This window comes from Somniosus microcephalus, unplaced genomic scaffold (genome assembly GCF_052327205.1).
Source record: "Somniosus microcephalus isolate GS21.2 unplaced genomic scaffold, FLI_Smic_1.0 unresolved_chr3, whole genome shotgun sequence".
In the NCBI taxonomy this organism is placed as follows: domain Eukaryota; kingdom Metazoa; phylum Chordata; class Chondrichthyes; order Squaliformes; family Somniosidae; genus Somniosus; species Somniosus microcephalus.
Window position 1 is genome coordinate 63,707,409 of NW_028225181.1, and position 19,787 is coordinate 63,727,195.

Consider the following 19,787-nt stretch of genomic DNA (forward strand, 5'->3'; position numbering starts at 1 on the left):
GGGGGAGGGGGGTTGGTGTCCTCTGGGCATGTGCTTTACAACCAATGAAGTATTTTTGAAGTGTAGTCACTGTTGTAATGTAGGAAACGTGGCAGCCAATTAGCGCACAGCAGGCTCCCACAAACAGCAATGTGATAATGACCAGATAATCTATCATTTTGTTACATTGATTGAGGGACAAACATTGACTAGGACGCCGGGGATAATTTCCCTGCTCTTTCCCACATTACAATAGTGACTACACTCCAAAAGTACTTCATTGGTTGTAAAGCACTTCAAGACGTCTGGTGGTCATGAAAGGCACTATATAAATGCAAGCATTTCTTTCTTGAAATAGTGCCATAGGATCGTTGACGTCCACCTGAGAGCGCAGACGGGGCCTCAGTTTAACATCTCATCAGAAAGATGCCACCTCTGACAGTGCCGCACTCCCTCAGTACTGCACTGCAGTGCCAGCGTAGATTTTTGTGCTCAAATCTCTGGAGTGGGATTTGAGCCCACAACTTTCTGACTCAGAGACGAGAGTGCTACCACCTGAGCCACAGCTGACACTAAAGAAGAAGTAGTTCTGACGAAAGGTCATCGACCTGAAACGTTAACTCTGTTTCTCTCTCCACAGATGCTGCCTGACCTGCTGAGTATTTCCAGCATTTTCTGTTTATATTAAAGAAACGAGGGAGTGATTGCTGACAGGAAGAATGTTGGGTTGTCCTGCGCATGCGCACCTCCCTGGCGGCTGAGGCGAAACACTGACTCGCTCCCACCTGAGCCGCGCATGCATACCAGATGTTGCGGCTCCGCATGCGTGCCCGATGTTCCAACCGTGGGGTTTTGTGCCCTGAGCATGCGCATTGCGGACCGATCGGAACGGGTGATTGTAGAGCAGGAGAGCGCGGGGGCCATGAGCACATGCGCAGGACTCAGTCAACAGAGCGCATTCTGCAGTGCCGGGGGCTTGTGGGTATTACAGCCACCATTACTGCTGATCCTTTCAAACAACTTGTGCAGCAGCTGGGGCCTGAAAATCAGCTTCACTGCCCCTAGGTTCGGAAAGGGGAAAATTAAACAACAGTTTGCCTCTGATCCTTTTCTGAACTCGATTTACAGGGTTATAGAAGTGGAGCAGTTACAGGCGGGAAGCTCAGACCAAACATCACGTCAAAATCTGAGGGTCGGTCGATTCATCAGGACCTGAATATCATCGGCCTTTGCACATGGAAGAAGAAAGCAGCGATGACAAACCGCACACGTGTTCAGTGTGTAGACACGGATTCAGCCGATCGCGTGACCTGGTGGGACACGTGCAACGTCACACCAGGGAGAAACGGGGTAAAGGTGGGGACAGTGGGAAGGGAGTCAGTTCCCCATCTGCATTGGAAGTTCAATGGCACAGTCACACCAGGGACAGTCCATTCACCTGCTCCGTGTGTGGAAAAGGATTTGTTTGTTCATCCCACCTGCAAACACACCAGCGAGTTCACACTGGGGAGAGACCATTTCAATGTCCTGACTGTGGGAAGAGCTTTAAAAGCCCCGGGCATCTGAAGCGACACCAGCTTGTTCACACTGATGAGAGGCCGTTTACAGGTTCTGACTGTGGGAAGAGCTTTAAAAGCCCCGGGATCTGAAGGGACACCAGTGCCTCCACACTGTGGAGAGGCCATTCACCTGCTCCGTGTGTGGGAAGGAATTCTTGCAGTCCTCCACACTGCTGACACACCAGCTTGTTCACACTGATGAAAGGCCATTTAAATGTTCTCACTGTGGGAAGAGCTTTAAAATCCCCCGGGAGCTCAAGCAACAACAGCGAGTTCACACTGGGGAGAGGCCGTTCACCTGCTTCGTGTGTGGGAAGGGATTCACTCAGTCATCCACCCCGCAGACACACCAGCTTGTTCACACTGACGTGAGACCCTTTAAATGTTCTTACTGTGGGAAGAGCTTTAAAAGGTCCTGGTAGCTGAAGAGACACAACACCTAAACACTGGGGAGAGGCCGTTCACCTGCTCCGTGTGTGGGAAGGGATTCGCTCAGCCCTCCAACCTGCTGATACACCAGCGAGTTCACACTGACGAGAGACCCTTTAAATGTTCTGACTGTGGGAAAAGCTTTAAAAGCCCTGGGGAGCTGAAGAGACACCGGCTCCTACACGCTGGGGAGAGGCCGTTCACCTGATCCGTGTGTGGGAAGGGATTCGCTCGGTCCTCCAACCTGCTGGCCCATCAGCAAGTTCACACTGGAGAGAACCCCTTTAAATGCTCTGGCTGTGGGAAAAGATTTAAAAGCTCCAGGGAGCTGAAGAGACACCGGCTCCTATACACTGATGAGAGGCCGTTCACCTGCTCCGTGTGGGGGAAGTGATTCACTCAGTCATCTCACCTGCTGATACACCAGCGAGTTCACACTGACGAGAGACCCTTTAAATGTTCTGACTGTGGGAAGAGCTTTAAAATCTCGAAGAGCCTTAAGGGACACCAGCGTGTTCACACTGATCATAGAATCTAATAGCACAGAAGGAGGTGATTCGGCCCATCGTGTCTGTGCCTGCTCTTTGAAAGAGCTGTCCAATTTAGTCCCACACCCCAGCTTTATCCCCAGAACTCTGCAAACTAGTCCTCTTCAAGGACATGTCCAATTACTGTTTGAAAGTTCCTGTGGAACCTGATTCCAGCATCCTTTCAGATGGTGCGTTCCAGATCTTAACAACCCTCTGTGTGAAAACAATTCTCCTCATTTCCCTCTAGTTCTTTTAGCAACTATTTTAAAGCTGTGACCTTTGGTTACCGACCCACTTGCCAGAGTGAACAGTTTCTCCCGACTTGCTCGATCAAAACCCCTCATCATTTTGAACCCCTCTATTAGGTCTCCTCTTAACCTTCTCTGCTCTAAGAGGAACAATCCCAGCTTCTCTAATCTCTCCACATAACTGAAGTCCCTCATCCCTGGTACCATCCTGGTCAACCTCCTCTGCACCCTCTCCAAGGCCTTGACATCCTTCCTAAAGTGTGGTGCCCAGAACTGTACACAAGACTCCAGCTGAGGCCAAAACCCTGCAGCTGTACAACACCCTGGTTAGACCACACCTGGAGCACTGTGAGCAGTTCTGGGCACCACACCTAAGGAAGGATATATTGGCCTTGGAGGGAGTGCAGCGTAGGTTTACCAGGATGATGCCTGGACTTCAAGGATTAAGTTACGAGGAGGGATTACACAAATTAGGGTTGTATTCCCTTGAATTTAGAAGGTTAAGGTGTGATCTGATTGAAGTTTTTAGGATATTAAGGGGAACAGAGGATAGATAGAGAGAATCTATTTCCGCTGGTTGGGGATTCTCGGACTGGGGGCATCGTCTAAAAATTAGAGCCAGACCTTTCAGGAGTGAAATTAGGAAACACTTCTACACACAAAGGGTGGTAGAAGTTTGGAACTCTCTTCCACAAATGGCAATTGATGCGAGATCAATTGTTAATTTTCAATCTGAGATTGATAGGTTTTTGTTACCCAAAGGTATTAAGAGATATGGGCCAAAGGCGGGTGTATGGAGTTAGATTGCAGATCAGCCATGATCACATTGAATGGCAGAACAGGCTCGAGGGACTGAATGGCCTCCTCCTGTCCTATGTTCCTAACTAGTGATTTGTAAAGGTTTAGTGTAACTTCCTTGTTTTTGTATTCAATGGCCCTATTTACAAAGCCAAGTACCCCATATGCTTTCTGAACCGCCTCACCAACTTGCCGTGGCACTTTCAAAGATTTGTGAATATGGACCCCCCAGGTCCCTTTGCTCTGGCACCCCCTCAAAATAGTCCCATTTAGATTATACGGCCTCTCCCTGTTGTTTCTCCCAAAGTGCATCACTTCACACTTATCCTCATTTAATTTCATCTGCCTTGTGTCTGCTCATTTCACAGTCTGTCTCTGTCCTTCTGAAGTCTGCTATTACTATGCTCACTATTTACTACGTTGCCAAGTTTTGTATCATCCGTAAACTTCAAAATTGTACACCTATACCCAATCCAGGTCATTTATATATAACAAGAAAAGCAATGGTCCTAATCCCGACTTCTGGGTGAACCCACTGCATATTTCCCTCCAGTCAGAAAAACATCCCTCAGCACTGCTCACTGTCTCCTATCCCTCAGCCAATTATATACCCAAATTACCATCATCCCTTTAATTTCCTGTGCTTCTATTTTCCGAATAAGTCTCTTATGTGGTACTTTGTCAAATGCCTTTAGAAAGTCCATGTATACAACATTTGCTGCACTACCTTCATCAACCCTCTGTTACTTCATCAAAGAACTCAATCAGGTTCGTCAGACACGATTTACCTTTAACAAATCCATACTGGCTGCCCCTTATTATCCCATGCTTCTCCAAGTGAGAATTAATTTTGACATTGACAATGGTCTCTAGTCGTTCACCCACCACTGACATTAGACTGATTGGCCTGTAGTTACCAGGTTTATCCCTCTCCCCTTTTTTAAACAGGGTGTAACATTTGCAATCCTCCAGTCCTCTGGCACCCCTCCCATATATCTGAGGGAGATTGAAAGATTGTGGTCGGAGCTTCTGCTATCTCCACCCTAGCTTCCCTCAACAACCTAGGATGCATCCCATCCGGACCGGGTGACTTGTTAACTTTGAGTGATGACAATCTATTTAGCACCTCCTTTCTATCCATTTTTATCCAATTTCTCTACTCCCCCTCCTCTACTGCGACATGAACTTCATCCTCTTCTTTTGCGGAGACAGATGCTAAGTGCTCATTCAGTACCTCAGCCATGCCCTCTGCCTCTGTATGATGTGCTCCTATTTGGTCCCTAATCGGCCCCACCATTCATTTATCTATCCTTTTACTTTTCATATGTTTATAGAAGATTTTTGGGTTCTCTTTTATGTTACCCGCTATTCTTTTCTCATATTCTCTTTGTCCTTATATCCTGTTTCAATTTCCCCTGCACTCTCTGTATTCTCCTGGTTTTTGACTGTATTCTGTACCTGACATTTGTCGTAAACCTCCTTTCTCTGTTTTATTCTAACCTCAATATCCTTTGTCATCGGGAGCTCTAGCTTTGGATGCCCATCTTTCCTCCTTATGGGAATAGGCTTGGTTTGTACCCGAACTATCTCAGCCTTGAAGGCCTGCCATTGGTCATTCACTGTTTTCCTGGACAATCTTTGTTTCCAGTCCACCTGTGCTCGATCCCTTCTCAAATCACTGAAATTGGCTCTCTTCCAGCTGGGTATTTTCACCATTGATTCTTCTTTGTCCCTTTCCATAACTACTTTAAACCCAATGATATTGTGATCACTGTTAACCAGATCCCTCCTGTCCCAGAACCGATGAGAGACCCTTTAAATGTTCTGACTGTGCAAAGAGGTTTCAGAGTTCATCCAACCTGCTGAGTCACCAGCGAGTTCACACAGATCTTCAAAAAAAGGAAGATGTTTTAGAAAGGCTGGCGGCACTAAAAGTTCACAGCCATCTCAGAGTAGTGTCCCTTTAATTACAATCTCGTGGAACAAGAAGAATCGCTGTCCCTTTAACTACCACAAATCCCTGTGTGGAGAAGAGGGGGAGATACAGTCTGTCCCAGTAACTGTCGCAGAACAGAAATAACGACCCTGTCCCATAAGGGCTTGACCCACCCCACTCCCTGCTTTTCCTCAAGTGTCTCATCCTTAAAATTCTCAGCCTTGTTTTCAAATCCCTCCGTGGCCTCGCCCCTCCCTATCTCTGTAATCTCTTCCAGCCTCTACAAACCCCCCCCCCCCGGAGATATTTGCGCTTCTCTAATTCTGCCCTCTTGAGCATCCCCGATTTTAATTGCTCCACCATTGGTGGCCGTGCCTTCAGCTGCCTGGGCCCTAAACCTTTGGAATTCCTTCCCTAAACCTCTCCATCTCTCTACCTCTCTCTCCTTTTTTAAGATGCTCTTTGACCAAGCTTTTGGTCATCTGCCCTAATATCTCATGTGGCTCGGTGTCAAATTTTGTTTTATAACGCTCCTGTGAAGAGCCTTGGGATGTTTTACTACATTAAAGGCACTTTATAAATACAAGTGGTTGCTGTTTCCTGAAACTAATAATAAATTCCCCAGAGGGAAAAAAACTTGTACTTTTACTCCCAAATATTAGAAACTTTGTTCAACAGAAGCACGGGGGTTTATCTGCTTTTATGGATGAAATTAAAAGGTCTCTATTGAAACCTGAGCCAGTGTGTTGTGAGCCAAAGAGCCTTGTGTCCAATGAGGGGAATAAAGGCCCACAGCCTCCCCTGGCCCCGGGCCCTGAACAAGGGACTGGAGAAACTCGCTGCCCTGCGGATCAGACAATCAGCCGGTGCTAGTCCCGCCCCTCGGGCTCCCTGATTGGTTGGAGGACCCGCCGCCGGCTCGCTCCTCCAGCCCCGCCCCGCTTGCTCCCTATTGGTCGGAAGCTCACGTCAATCAGGCAGTGGGCCCGGGTCACATGTCCCTCACTGGCTTTACAAAGAAAGCCCCGCGCGGTCGCCGGGCAGAGTTGCAGGTCAGTGGGAGCAGGTTCGGGAGGTTAATAAACTGCGGGTAGGTCACGCCTCAGGGTTTATAAAGTTGGAGAATTGTCTCAGGCCCGAATGAGATCCAGCGGCCGAATGTGTTCCGCCGGATGGTAGCGGTGAGGCTTTTTCTCGTTGACAGGCCCGGGTTACCCACCGCCATCTTGGTGAATGAAAGACAGACCGGTTCTACCTGCAGCAGGGCGCATGCGCGGCCATCTTTGTACAGGAACAGAGAGTGGGCAGGGCTTCAGTGTCCCAGTGACCAGGGGAGACAATCATTGACTCATTGATTTTATTCTCACTCTGCACACAGCAGGTGGAGAACTGAAGGTTTCAGAGTCCCAGTGACCAGGAGAGACAATCATTATCACGTTGATTTTATTCTCACTCTGCACACAGCAGGTGGAGAACTGAACCCAACCAGAGTAGAGGGAGGGGGAAAACTGGGAGTGGAGGAAAGAAATGTTGGAGATGGTGCGATGGGTTTGGATTTCAGCACAGGGAGCAGGGAGAGTGTGTGGGATGGGGATTTACAGCTTTGGGGTTAAAGTGTTATTTTGGTCATATTTCTATATTTGCCATTTTCTGCTCACAGGGCAATCACAGTGCACTGACCAACACCTCAGCTTGTCAGAATAGGGCAGGTGGAACCGAGCCAGAGGCAGCTCTGGGACTTCATCTTCTGAGCATTGGGTTGGGAAACAAGAATTCCATTGTTTATTGGACCCTGGTGAGCACTGACCCCACCTCCCACAATTTTAATATTTTGATGCATCTGTCTATTTATATGCTAGGAATGTTTTAATTGCTTTCACAGCAAAATGCATTTATTATTAAACCTCCACAGAAGCAACTGTGGTAACAATTGAATAAAACTCAGAGAGTTGTCGGGATCTGGAACGCTCGACGTGAAAAGGTCATGAGCTGATTCCATCAATGATTTTAAAAGGGAGTTGGGCGGGTACTTGAGGATGTGGATCTTACAGGGTTACGGACAACAAGCAGGGATGTGGGACTAAGCACGAGTGCTCTTTCTAAGAGACAGCAGAGGCACGATGGGCCGAATGGCCTCCTTCGTGCTGTACTTTTCAATGATTCTATGAAAACTAACAGAACCAAACAAAGAACTGATCTTCCTTGGTTATTGATCATTTCACTAAATTTCAACAGAGTTCTCTAGACACCAACAACAACTTACCTTTAAATAGAGCTTTTAAAACATCTCAAGGCACTTTACAGTAGGGTAATAAGACAATAATCGACACACATACTTTGTTTGTGGTCCAGTGCACTGACACAAAGTTCCTTCACAACTGTAACAATTTTATTGCAGTTGCTGTGAAGGCTGCGCTCGCTCTGCTCGTACACCTGGTCTCCAAAGGAGGCAAAACAGGACTAATGCTGCTGAGCTCAGCTCTTTTTGATCAGAAAATATCAACTGTTTCGCCTCACCAGGAAATTCACAAAAGAGGCAGCAGTGCTCATTGGCTGCCCAGGGAAGTCCTATTTAGATTAAACTCCTTCACCCAGAGGGTGCTGAGAATGTGGAACTTGCTGCCACAGGGAGTGGTTGAGGCGAAGAGCATGGATGTATTTAAGGGGAAGCTGGATAAACACATGGGAGAAAGGAATAGAAGGAGATGCTGATAGGGTGAGATGAAGAGAGATGGGAGGAGGCTCGTGTGGAGCATAAAGACCACATGGACCAGTTGGGCCGATTGGCCTGTTTCTGTGCTGTACAATCTGTGTAATTCTATGTACTAAGAGAGGAATGTTCCATAGAAACTAGGGGCTAGATTTTCAGTTGCTAGCGCCAACAGTTAGCGCCTTAAGAGAAGTGATTTTCAGGCGCTATGTGTGTAGCGCCCGTGCGCAGCGCAGTTTGCACCCCGCCCCAAATTAAGTTGCCTGTTAGCGCCGGCGCAAAGTTTAGCGCCCGCCCGGATGCGCGCGCAGACAATGACGTCACATCCTCGTGCAACGCCCTTTGGCCGCCCCAATTCCAAACTTCAGTCGGACCGCCCCATTGTGTGGCTGGCGGCCGGAGCGTTTGGAAAAAGGAACGCAACACAACCAGCGCGGGCCCCGGGGGGCGCAAATTAAAGGGGACGTACTCTCCAGTATAAAGGCCAGCCTTTTTTCAGAAAACACTCTTGTGCAACGCATTTCTGGAGACACAACAAGGAGGATAGCTAACTGGTTTCAAGCAGCAAGAGCTCAGGTATTTTTGGACTCAGGCCAGAGCGCTGCAAGTGGCCTTTTGGAAATTTGAGTGTTTGCCAGGATTTGATGGGGGTTGCATGGGGTGCCAACGCGGAGCTGCAGCTCCATGTCCGTAGGGCTCGCAGACGCATTGTGAGAGGGGCAGCCCTGGCTAGAGGCAGAGGGGGCTACAGGTGTCGGCCACGTAGGCCTTACCCAGTCAGGCTATACCGCCAGCAGCGCTCCTACCTAAACATGAGTGCCGCGCGATGTGTTAAAAGGCTCCGATTCCGAAAGGAGGTGATTGCAGAGATCTGCCACCTGCTTCGCCGAGATCTGCGGCCAAAGCTCAGGTGCAGGACGTCTCTGTCGGTGGAAGTGAAGGTGACGGTGGCATTGAACTTCTATGCCACCGGCTCCTTCCAATACGCTGCTGGGGACATAGCAAACATCTCCCAGTACGGCGCGCATCGCTGCATCCGCCAGGTGACCGAAGCACTGTTCAGAAGGAGAAGCCAATTCATCTCCTTCCCCATGGCCCTGGAGAGCCAGCATCAGCGCGTATTGGGATTTTCCAGACTCGGGGAATTCCCCTTGGTGCAGGGCGCCATTGACTGTACGCATGTGGCTTTGCGGGCCCCTCTGGAGCATGGCGAGCAGTATCGCAACAGGAAGGGCTACCATTCTCTGAATGTGCAGCTGGTGTGTGACCACAAGCAGCGCATCATGGCAGTCAATGCCAGCTTCCCAGGCAGCAGCCACGATGCCTTTATCCTGCGGCAGAGTACTGTGCATGACATGTTCCAGGCACAGCCTCCCCCAAGAGGATGGCTACTCGGGGACAAAGGCTATCCTTTGTGCACCTGGCTCATGACCCCGCTCCGCGCACCCAGGACCGCTGCTGAAGAGGCCTACAACGAGAGCCATCAAACCACCCGCAACATCATCGAGCAAACTATTGGGGTCCTCAAGCAGCGGTTCCGCTGCCTTGATCGCTCCGGAGGAGCTCTCCAGTATTCGCCGGACCGGGTCTCCCAATTTGTGGTGGTTTGCTGCATGCTACACAACCTGGCTATCCGCAGGACTCAGGCACTGCCACCTGACGTTGGACCAGCACCTCAGGAGGAGGAGCAGGAGGAGCATGAGGAGGAGGAGGAGGAGCAGGAGTACGTTCCCAGGAGGGAGCGACCAGGGCCAAGGGCCGCACGACGCCACCTTATTACACGGTACTTCTAAGCCCCCTGTCAGGGAATGGCCAGGGGCCATGAGGGAAGATGAATGCAGCCGCTCCGCAAGCCCTCAGCCGGCGAAGCCAACAAACACTAAGAAGAACAACCATGGAGACTGCATGAATAAAGATAATTATTTATTACACAAAAATGAAAAGCCCTTCCCACATGAATCCCCAAAAACAATAAATGGGCCCCACAAAAAGCCCAACAAACGACTCACTCCCACAAACTGGGGAGGAGTCACTCCACCTTTCTTCAAACCGGGCCTCAACGTCGGCCTAACGCAAAAAATAAGCCCTCCAACAACACAACCATGGGCAAAATAAAGATGGCCACCGCCATATAAAAGGAAAGCTGCCCACACCCTCTACTGAGTGGCCCGAGAGGGCGAGACCTTGCCCAGCCTTTTGACTCCCCTGCCCGGCCTGCTGCTCCTTCGCAAGCTCTGCCCAGTGGCTGCTGCGAGGCTGGGGGAAGGCGCCTGAGGCTCAGATGCCCTTCCGCCAGATGCCGCTGGGGGGCGGCCTACACGGCGTTTGGCCCTCGAGGGGCCGTCTGCTGAGTGGCGCACCTGAGCCTGGCCACCATCAGCTGCAGCCGCTTGCCCTTGACGCCCCAGTGGGGGAATGGCGGCGACAGATGGCGCAATGTGGGCCAGCTGGTGTCTGGGATGCGCTGGCTGGTGCTGTGGTGCGGTGGCACTCGTCCGGGCCCGCACTGCAGGATCCGCAACAATCAGCCGAGGGGCGGCTTGCTGGGATGGTCCAGCGCGGCGGCTGCGCTGGCGATGCCTGCCTGAGACAGCGCGTGTGGCAGCAGTGAGTGCCCCTGTTGTCCTGGTGTGCGCCCGCATCACATCCGCCAGGGTCTTGACGGCATCAGTCAGCATGCCGCCACTCGCGGCAGTTGCTGCCCCGAACTCGCGCACACTGGTCGCCAGCGACTCGATGGCCTCAGGCATGCGCCCCACCACGCTCATGAGCTCCGTGTGGCGCCGGTCCAAATCCTCGGCCATCTTATCCAGCTTCCGCACCTCCTCCGAGGTGAAGGTGTCCGGACTGGAGTCGCGACTCTCCCGCTGGGGAGGAGGGGGCCGAACTAGGGGACCCTTGTCACGTTGGTGGCGGCGAGTGTGCCGATCAGCAGCACTCCCCTCTGATCCTTCCCCCCTTTGGGGGGAAGGCCGCGGGCCACGCGCACGGCTCCTGGGTGGCTGGACGCCACTGGTCCCAGAAGCTGCATTGCCCTGCGACAGTTCCTCCAGGCACTCGTCCAGTGAGGAGGTGTCAAGCATTTCCTCCTCTCCTGTGGGACGTGACTGTTCCCCCGATGGTCCGGCTTGCTCCTCCTCCTCCTCCTGCTCAGAGGTGCTGTCACTGGCAGCTTCAGGGTCCTGGTCGTCACCAGCTGAAAGCAGAAATGCACAAGAGTAGCTTCAGAGTGAGGAGACGGCGTCAGCGAGGGAGTTAGGACTGGTGGCATTCAGCGCATTGGTGGGACAGTGGCAAAGGAGGTAGCTCGGATGGGCCAGTGCGACGCGAGAGGGCCAAAAGGTGAGGTCCTTACCATTGCCGGGCAGTGGAGGGTCGGCTACTCCGCACGCTGTGGGGACGATCACACGGGCTCCCATGAGCACACACACGTGCTCCTCCAGCCGAGTGAGCTTCTGCAGCTTGGCGCGGCCACCCCTGGCATGGGCCTGGCGATTAAAGGCTACTTTAGCCTGCAAGAAAAAGGACGGGCTGTAAGTGCGCAGTGTAGCCCTGATGTAGTGTGCACTGCCTCCCATGGTGGAATAGCTTGGCCAGAGTGAAGCCCTGATGTAGTGTGCACAGCCTCCCATGGTGGAATAGCTTGGCCAGAATGAAGCCCTAATGTAGCGCCTCACCTCCAAAGCTGTGACCATTATGTCCAGATCACCCTCTGAGAAGCGCAGGGCATGCTGACGGGCCTTCTCTGGCGTTGCCATGACTCCCTGGGGCTGAGCAGCAGTGTTGAGGCCTCTTTGCAAGGCTGCAGTGTGCAGGGCGTGGCAGCAGACCAATTCGTCCCTTCCCCCTTTAAGAGCTGGTCGGCGCCACGGGGTCTGCTGTCAGTCCAAAAATGACCGCACCCATGCTGCGCCCCGCCTGGGCGCTATCCTTCTGGACCGCCGGCATAGCACCTAAAGATAGTAGTGGAACGCCTCTTTTAGCGCTCCACCAACCTCTTAGGGCGAAGCCACTGAATTTCCGGCAACGGGGCGCTACTTTGGGGCGGGCGCTAACTTCGGGTGGGCGCTAAGGTTAGCGCCCCAAAACTGCCTATACTGAAAATCTAGCCCTCGAATTATCTGTTCCGAATTTAATCCTGAACTTACAGTGATGTCTTTTGTAAACTGCTTTTACAGGGAATATCATCGGCCTTTGAATGTGGAAGGAGAAATGTTTGCCTGTTCTGTCTGTGGATAAAGATTTCAAAGATCGGTGTGACTGGAAAAGCACTGAGACACACACACCCGAGTGAGAGTGTTCCAGTGCACTGACTGTGGAAAGAGCTTTAACCAGTTACACAGTCTGAAAAAACATCGCACCGTTCACAGCGGGGAGAAACCGTACACGTGTTGTGTGCGTGGATGAGGCTTCAACTGATTGTCCAACCTGGAGAGACACAAGGACACCCACACCACGGAGAAACTGTGGGAATGTGGGGACTGTGGGAAGGGATTTAGCTCCCCGTCCCAGCTGGAAACTCATCGATGCAGTCACACCGGGGAGAGGCTGTTCACCTGCTCCAAGTGTGGGAAGGGATTTAGTCAGTCATCCCACCTTCTGACACACCAGCGACTTCACACTGAGGAGAGACCATTCAGTTGCTCTCACTGTGGGAAGAGGTTCAGGCAGTCATCTCACCTCATTGAGCACCAGTGCATTCACACTGGGGAGAGGCCATTCACCTGCCCCGTGTGTGAGAAGGGATTCACTAATTCCTCTGACCTTCTGAGACAACAGCGCATTCACACTGGGGAGAAGCCATTCACATGCTCCGTGTGTGGGAAGGGATTCAATCAGTCATCCAACCTGCTGACACACCAGCGAGCTCACACTGGGGTGAGGCCGTTCACCTTCTCCATGTGTGGGAAGGGATTCACTCATTCATCCAACCTGCTGACACACCAGCGAGTTCACACCGTGGAGAGGCCGTTCACCTGCTCAGTATGTGAGAAGGGATTCAATCAGTCATGCAACCTGCTGAGACACCAGCAAGTTCACAAGTGACTGCAGAGGTTCGATTCTGCTGTTAATCACATCCAGGACTGAACCATGTTCATTCTGACAGTTGGGGTTTGTTTCTGCTGATGTTAATAACCCCTATAACTGGGCTGGATTTTAATATTCTGGATATATAGCTGATTGAGTTGTCGGGGCCGCAGTGTCCCTTTAAGTACTGCTGTCTGAACTTTCCCCTTAATTTCTGATGAGTGTTCCTGAAATATTTTACAATAAAATTATGAACTTATACTTCAATCGTATATTAATCTTTGCTATAAAATCTACAATTCATTGTCTGAAAGATTCCATTGATTATCATCTCCAATTAGAAAGTGCTGATTAATCCTCGCTGACAACTCTTACTCACTTGCACATTACACACAGTGGCACCTCCATTATCCACCAGAAAGAAGGGGAATGGGAATTGGTGGAGAATCGAGAGTCCCCAAATGTTGCCCCTGCCATCTGGTACAGCAATCCCCTCGGCACGGGAATAGAGACAAGTCCAGTTATAGTGACGGGATGAGTTAAAGTTATTTACTCAGACGGGCGGAAGGTGGGAAGTGGTGTTCCATGGGGATTGGTGCTGGGACCACTGTTGTTCACTATTTACATGAATGATTTGGACTTGGGAATCAGAAGTACAATTTCAAAATTTGCTGATGACACTAAATTGGGGGGTGCAGTTAATACTGAGGAAGACTGCGATAGCATCCTTGTAGAATTATTCAGTTGTGTTCAGTAAATAGCACCATCTGTAATTTGCTTTGACTGATCACATCACTATATAGTTATGTGAAAAACAGAAATCATTAAAAGCTCCCAATTTCAGAATTGTTAGATTCAAACTCAACTTCTTCCAAGTACAATCTAACATTTCCAAAATTGTAATGGATGTAGGTGAGATATTAGGACTGTTGTCTAACACAATCCAAACACAGTGACACACAGACGGATGGGCAGGTGCAGCTTCACACCGAATCCTTTCAAGCCTCAGTAAAAAGTGGCAGACTGGCAATCCATTGTTCACTAATGGAGTTGTGATCTTTGTAAATTAAGAAATGGAAATGTGTCAAAGAGTTGATTAACAGAGTGGGGCATCATCTTCCTTTGATTTCTATTTCTGACACCAGGCAACAGAAAAAGGTCATTACAACACGACATAGACTCTTCAGGTGTGAGACATCAGACTTCAGAACAACATGTCTGCCAGCTCAGCCACAAACCTCAGTACAATCAACCTTTCAGCAGCTGCAGCCCTGATTAAAGAACTAGTAGTTTAACATGTCTAATAGAGCTTTTGTATCAAAATAGAAGAAATGTATTTGTGACACACACACAATTAATAATTAAATCAAAATGTGATTGTGAGGATCGATTTTCGCCTCTTGATACCTTCCGTGTCCAGCGGTCGAGGAAGGTATCAAGTGAACCGGTGGACACCGCCTGCTCCCTCTCCAGGGCCGGGACAAGACCATGGGAGAGAGGCAGGCAGCCAGAGTGACCCCATGGGCCCCACCCATCCTGGGCCTACAAATTGCTGTTTTCGCCAGGCCCAAGAGCAGGTCCAGGAGAAGATCCTCCCACTTACCCACCACCACTCCGCACCGGGCGGCCAAAGATTAGGAGCGTGGGGCTAAATTGTAACCAAGAGTTGAGGAGCAGCCCCTTCAGGTAACTATCCAGGGGCTGTAACCTCTCACACTGAATATGTACACGGCCCATGGACTCCTCTCGGCCACAGAAACCACATCTGGCCTTGGAGTCCAGAAAGGAGCTAAAAACTGTTGCACACGACAGCTCCCTGCAACAGTCTCCACCCCAGATCCCCAATGGTGCTGGGAAGGACTCCCGCATAGAGAGCACTCCATTGGGGACCCTCGCCTCTGTCAGACAGCAAGATGACCTGTCAGTCTGATTGAGATTGGGCAATAAACAAAATTAATCAATAAATGACACAGAAACCTAAGTCCCCGGGTCCTCAGCCCTGGTGTGAAGTACGCTGGCCACCAATTTTCCGCTACTAACTCGCACCTCAGGCCCCGCCCAGTCTGGTTTAATTACTAAATGTTTTCTAACTCGGGTTCAGGCCTGTCATTCTGAGGGAAACAAGGCCTCATTTATTGGTGTGTCCCACCCGAGCGGCTGTTAATGGCTTTAATAAACTGGCAGCAAGGTTTTTTTTAAAAGGTGGGAAGAGGTGAAAAACGCAACTAGCGATGCCTCAAAACTCACGGACAGAGAAATCCACTTCATCAGCGCCCCTGCCACAGGACTCAATATTCACCCCCTCCACCACTGGTGCACTGTGTCTGCAGTATGTACGGTCTACAAGATGACCATGGTCAGGCCGTGTGGAGTCAAGGGCCAGGCAGCAGAATGGATGGAAAGATCACAACAAACTTCCCTTAACTCCAACCCTCTGATTTCTGATTTGTAGCCAGCTTTCCATCCATTCTGCTGCCTGGCCCTTCCCTCCACACAGCCTGACCTTGGTCATCTTGTCGATCTTACATACTGTTATGGATAGCAAGCTGGTCACAAAATAGAAAAGAGAGAGTAGGGGTTAAGAATAGCTACTCAGACTGGCAAAAGGTGGGAAGTGGTGTTCCACAGGAATCGGCGCTGGGATCACTATTGTTCACCATTTACATAAACGATTTGGACGCGTGAATCAGAAGAACAATTTCAAAGTTTGTCGATAACACCAAATTGGGAGGTAGAGTTAATACTGAGGAAGACAAAATGCAAGAAGACATTAATACATTTCAGAATGGGCATGTAATTGGCAAATGAATTTCACTGTAGATAAATTTGAGGTGCTGTGCTAATGAATTTCACTATAGATCTGTGTGAGGTGGTGTGTTAATGAATTTCATTGTAGATCAGTGTGAGGTGTTGTGTTAATGAATTTCACTATCGATCAGTGTGAGGTGGTGTGTTAATGAATTTCACTATAGATCAGTATGATGTGGTGTGTTAATGAATTTCACTGCAGATCAGTGTGAGGTGTGTTAATGAATTTCACTATAGATCAGTGTGAGGTGGTGTGTTAATGAATTTCACTATAGATCAGTGTGATGTGGTGTGTTAATGAATTTCACTGTAGATCAGTGTGAGGTGGTGTGTTAATGAATGTCACGATAGATCAGTGTGAGGTGGTGTGTTAATGAATGTCACTATGGATCAGTGTGAGGCAGTGTGTTAATGAATTTCACTGCAGATCAGTGTGAGCGGATGTGTTAATGAATTTCACTGTAGATCAGTGTGAGGTGGTGTGTTAATGAATGCACTATAGATCAGTGTGAGGTGGTGTGTTAATGAATTTCACTATGGATCAGTGTGAGGCGGTGTGTTAATGAATTTCACTGCAGATCAGTGTGAGCGGGTGTGTTAATGAATTTCACTATAGGTCAGTGTGAGGTGGTGTGTTTTGGTGGGAAGAATAAGGAGGCCACTCACTACTTGGACAAGAGGGTGAAATTGGGTCGCTTTGTGCTTCCCGCGATATTCAGTGGGAGGTTAGCGGTGTAGCCGGTACTGCACCGCCGGCAATGACATCATCGCCAAGCGCAGCACCCTGGCTGCAACCTTGGGTTACGACCCCTGACCTATCACCGGACGATATGTCCGACAGGGTCAGGGCTCATTTCTGCAGCCGCGGCGATGCCACTTAAAGGGCAGGTGTCGGGCGGCAACTTTTTATTTTGGCCGACTGCCAGCACCTGCCCCCTTCCCCTTTCTTCTTCGGGGTGTCGGCCACAATCGCACAGCCCGGCGCTCCTCTTGATCTGACACCCCACTCCCCGGTGGTCCAGCAGGGCCCAGGTGTGCGCAGTGCTGCACCCTTCCCCTTTAATCAGGGAGGGAGGTCTGCTATGGCATGGTGCTACATGCCGACAGGCATGGCGCTGTGACATGAAGCACCGTGAAATTCACTGGTAGCGCCTCAAGCGGGAGGGGAGCACTTCCAGTAGCGCCCTGCCTCCTGCCTGGGGCGCTACCACTGAATTTAATGCACAGGGGTGCTAACTTTTTCAGGGCGCTAAAATTAGCCCCAGTGACGTTAGCGACCCAAAGGGGGCATCACCGAATTTCCCCCTAAGAGTCTAAATGGGCTGGAGGAGCAGAGGGATCCAGGGATACAGATACACAAATCACTAAAAGTAGCAACACAGGTTAATAAGGCCATTAAAATAAAAGCACTGGGGTACATTCCTAAAGGAACATTCTGTTCGGTGCCTAGGAGCTCTGAACCATGGCAGAGTGTAGCTGGGACACGTTTCTCACACGCCTCGAGATTAACCCACACGGCAACTTTGCTGTCAGTGAAGAGAGACAAGAAAAACCAAAGTGCCGTTTGCCCCTCTCAGTGTGGCCCTGAAGGACTGTGTCCAGGCTGGAGTTCTGTTCCCACCACACGATCCTCCCCTAGATTGTCCATTGAGCCCCAGCCAGGTGATGCTAAACACTCAGGTGGGAAAGAAGAAAATCTACAATAATGTGTTTAAAACAAAGCTGGTTTATTTGACATCTATCCAGAATATTAAACTCCAGCCCAGTTACAGGGGTTATTAACATCAGCAGAAACAAACCCCAACTGTCAGAATGAACATGGTTCAGTCCTGGATGTGATTAACAGCAGCAATAACAGCAGAGTCCAACCCCTGCAGTCACTTGTGAACTCGCTGGTGTGTCAGCAGGTTGGATGACTGAGTGAATCCTTTCCCACACTCGGAGCAGGTGAACGGCCTCTCCCCAGTGTGAACTCGCTGGTGATTCAGCAGGTTGGATGAATTAGTGAATCCCTTCCCACACTCAGAGCAGGTGAATGGCCTCTCCCCAGTGTGAACATGCTGATGATTCATCAGGTTGGATGACTGAGTGAATCCCTTCCCACACTCAGAGCAGGTGAACGGTCTCTCCCCAGTGTGAACTCGCTGATGATTCAGCAGGTCAGATGACTGAGTGAATCCCTTCCCACACTCAGAGCAGGTGAACGGCCTCTCCCCAGTGTGAACTCGCTGGTGTGTCAGTAGGTGGGATAACCGAGTGAATCCCTTCCCACACTCAGAGCAGGTGAACGGCCTCTCCCCAGTGTGAATACGCTGGTGTCTCAGTAGGTGGGATGACTGAGTGAATCCCTTCCCACACTCAGTGCAGGTGAACGGCCTCTCTCCAGTGTGAACACGCTGGTGTGTCAGTAGGTGAGATGAATTAGTGAATCCCTTCCCACACTCAGAGCAGGTGAACGGTTTCTCTCCAGTGTGAACTCGCTGGTGATTCAGCAGGCTGGATGAATTAGTGAATCCCTTCCCACACTCAAAGCAGGTGAACGGTCTCTCCCCGGTGTGAACACGCTGGTGTGTCTGAAGGTCAGATGACTGAGTGAATCCCTTCCCACACTCAGAACAGGTGAATGGCCTCTCCCCAGTGTGAACTCGCTGGTGTGTCAGCAGGCTGGATGACTGAGTGAATCCCTTCCCACACTCAGAACAGGTGAATGGCCTCTCCCCGGTGTGAATGCGCTTGTGTCTCGATAGGCCAGAGGGTTGGCTGAAGCCTCGTCCACACACAGAACACGTGTACGGTTTCTCCCCGCTGTGAATGGTGCTTTTTGCTTCCATGTTCAGAGGCCGGTGAGATTCAGATCTGGCGAGTCGAGTGACTCTGTCAGATCTTGAAGTGATGTTTGGTTTGAGCTTACCGTCTGTAAATCCTCCCCTTCCAGTGCCCTGTAAAATTAATATAAAACAGGGAGCGTGAGACAACCCACAGGAAAACAAAGGCAGGTTGTGAAATTGAGCTCAATGAATCTCGTCAATTGTGGGGCCGGCACTAGAAAAAAGTGACCATGAAAACTGGCGGATTTTCATAAAAATCCAACTGGTTCACTGATGTCCTTCAGGAAGGGAATCCGCCACCTGGTCTGGGCCTACACACAACTCTGGTCTCTATGGGAGGATAGAGAGAGAGAGAGAGGTGGGAGGGGGAGGGGGCGAAGGAAAGGAACTTTATACATCTGCAACTCAACCAGAACTTTGATAGAACCTCCAAAACCCGCAACCTCTACCACCTAGAAGGACAAGGGCAGCTGTTGTATGGGAGCACCATCACATCCAAGTTCCCCTCCAAGTCACACATCATCCTGACTCAGATATATTCATCGTTGCTGGGTCATAATCCTGGAACTCCTTACCGAACAACATTGTGGGAATACCTTCACCACACGGACTGCAGTAGTTCAAGAAGGCGACTCACCACCCCCTTCTCAACGGGAAACTGGGGATTGGCAATATTTGCTGCTCTTGCGAGCTACGCCCACATCCAAAGAATGAATTAAAACAAATCTGTAGATGTAAACTGGATTAAAAGCCTGTACAGAAATACTTGTTCCTAAAAGAATACTCTTTTACATTGTACGGACAGTGTCCATGTAACAACCTAATCTCCCCTAGAATCCACCTCCCTTGACAGTCTCACATTGGAAATTGTTGGGTCCTCCTGGGGTCAGAAGTACTGGGGGTTAAACCCAACACCTTCTCCTCCATCTCCACT

At 50.1% G+C, this 19,787-nt stretch overlaps 3 protein-coding genes across 3 annotated transcripts in view; 1 reads left to right on the forward strand and 2 right to left on the reverse strand.

The window, feature by feature from the left end:
* LOC147091640 (uncharacterized) overlaps positions 1–1,986 on the forward strand; it is a 267,963-nt gene extending 265,977 nt beyond the window's left edge. Inside the window, exon 2 of the mRNA XM_085976858.1 lies at positions 1,108–1,986. Coding sequence (XP_085832984.1) covers positions 1,215–1,628 — 414 coding nt within the window. The 5' untranslated portion in view covers positions 1,108–1,214 and the 3' untranslated portion in view covers positions 1,629–1,986. The remainder of the gene's footprint in view (positions 1–1,107) is intronic.
* Positions 1,987–10,095: 8,109 nt separating this feature from the next.
* On the reverse strand, positions 10,096–12,094 carry LOC147091645 (uncharacterized). The gene is made up of 2 exons (XM_085976565.1): positions 11,545–12,094; positions 10,096–11,385 (listed from the first exon to the last, which is right to left on the reverse strand). The coding sequence occupies exons 1-2, from the start codon at positions 11,945–11,947 to the stop codon at positions 10,346–10,348; spliced, it is 1,443 nt and encodes a 480-aa protein (XP_085832691.1). The 5' UTR covers positions 11,948–12,094; the 3' UTR covers positions 10,096–10,345.
* A 5,700-nt stretch (positions 12,095–17,794) lies between these two features.
* The window catches only part of LOC147091646 (uncharacterized), a 41,973-nt gene continuing 39,980 nt past the window's right edge, over positions 17,795–19,787 (reverse strand). Inside the window, exon 2 of the mRNA XM_085976862.1 lies at positions 17,795–18,964. Within this exon, the coding sequence (XP_085832988.1) occupies positions 17,903–18,856 (954 nt within the window). The 5' untranslated portion in view covers positions 18,857–18,964 and the 3' untranslated portion in view covers positions 17,795–17,902. The remainder of the gene's footprint in view (positions 18,965–19,787) is intronic.

Bases quoted from the DNA above. Each gene is read 5' to 3' on its own strand.
- LOC147091645 (XM_085976565.1), bottom strand. From the start codon at position 11,947: ATGGCAACGCCAGAGAAGGCCCGTCAGCATGCCCTGCGCTTCTCAGAG. The intron at 11,386-11,544 runs GTAAGGACCTCA...TTCTGCTTTCAG, and splicing joins CCCTCCACTGCCCGGCAATG to CTGGTGACGACCAGGACCCT.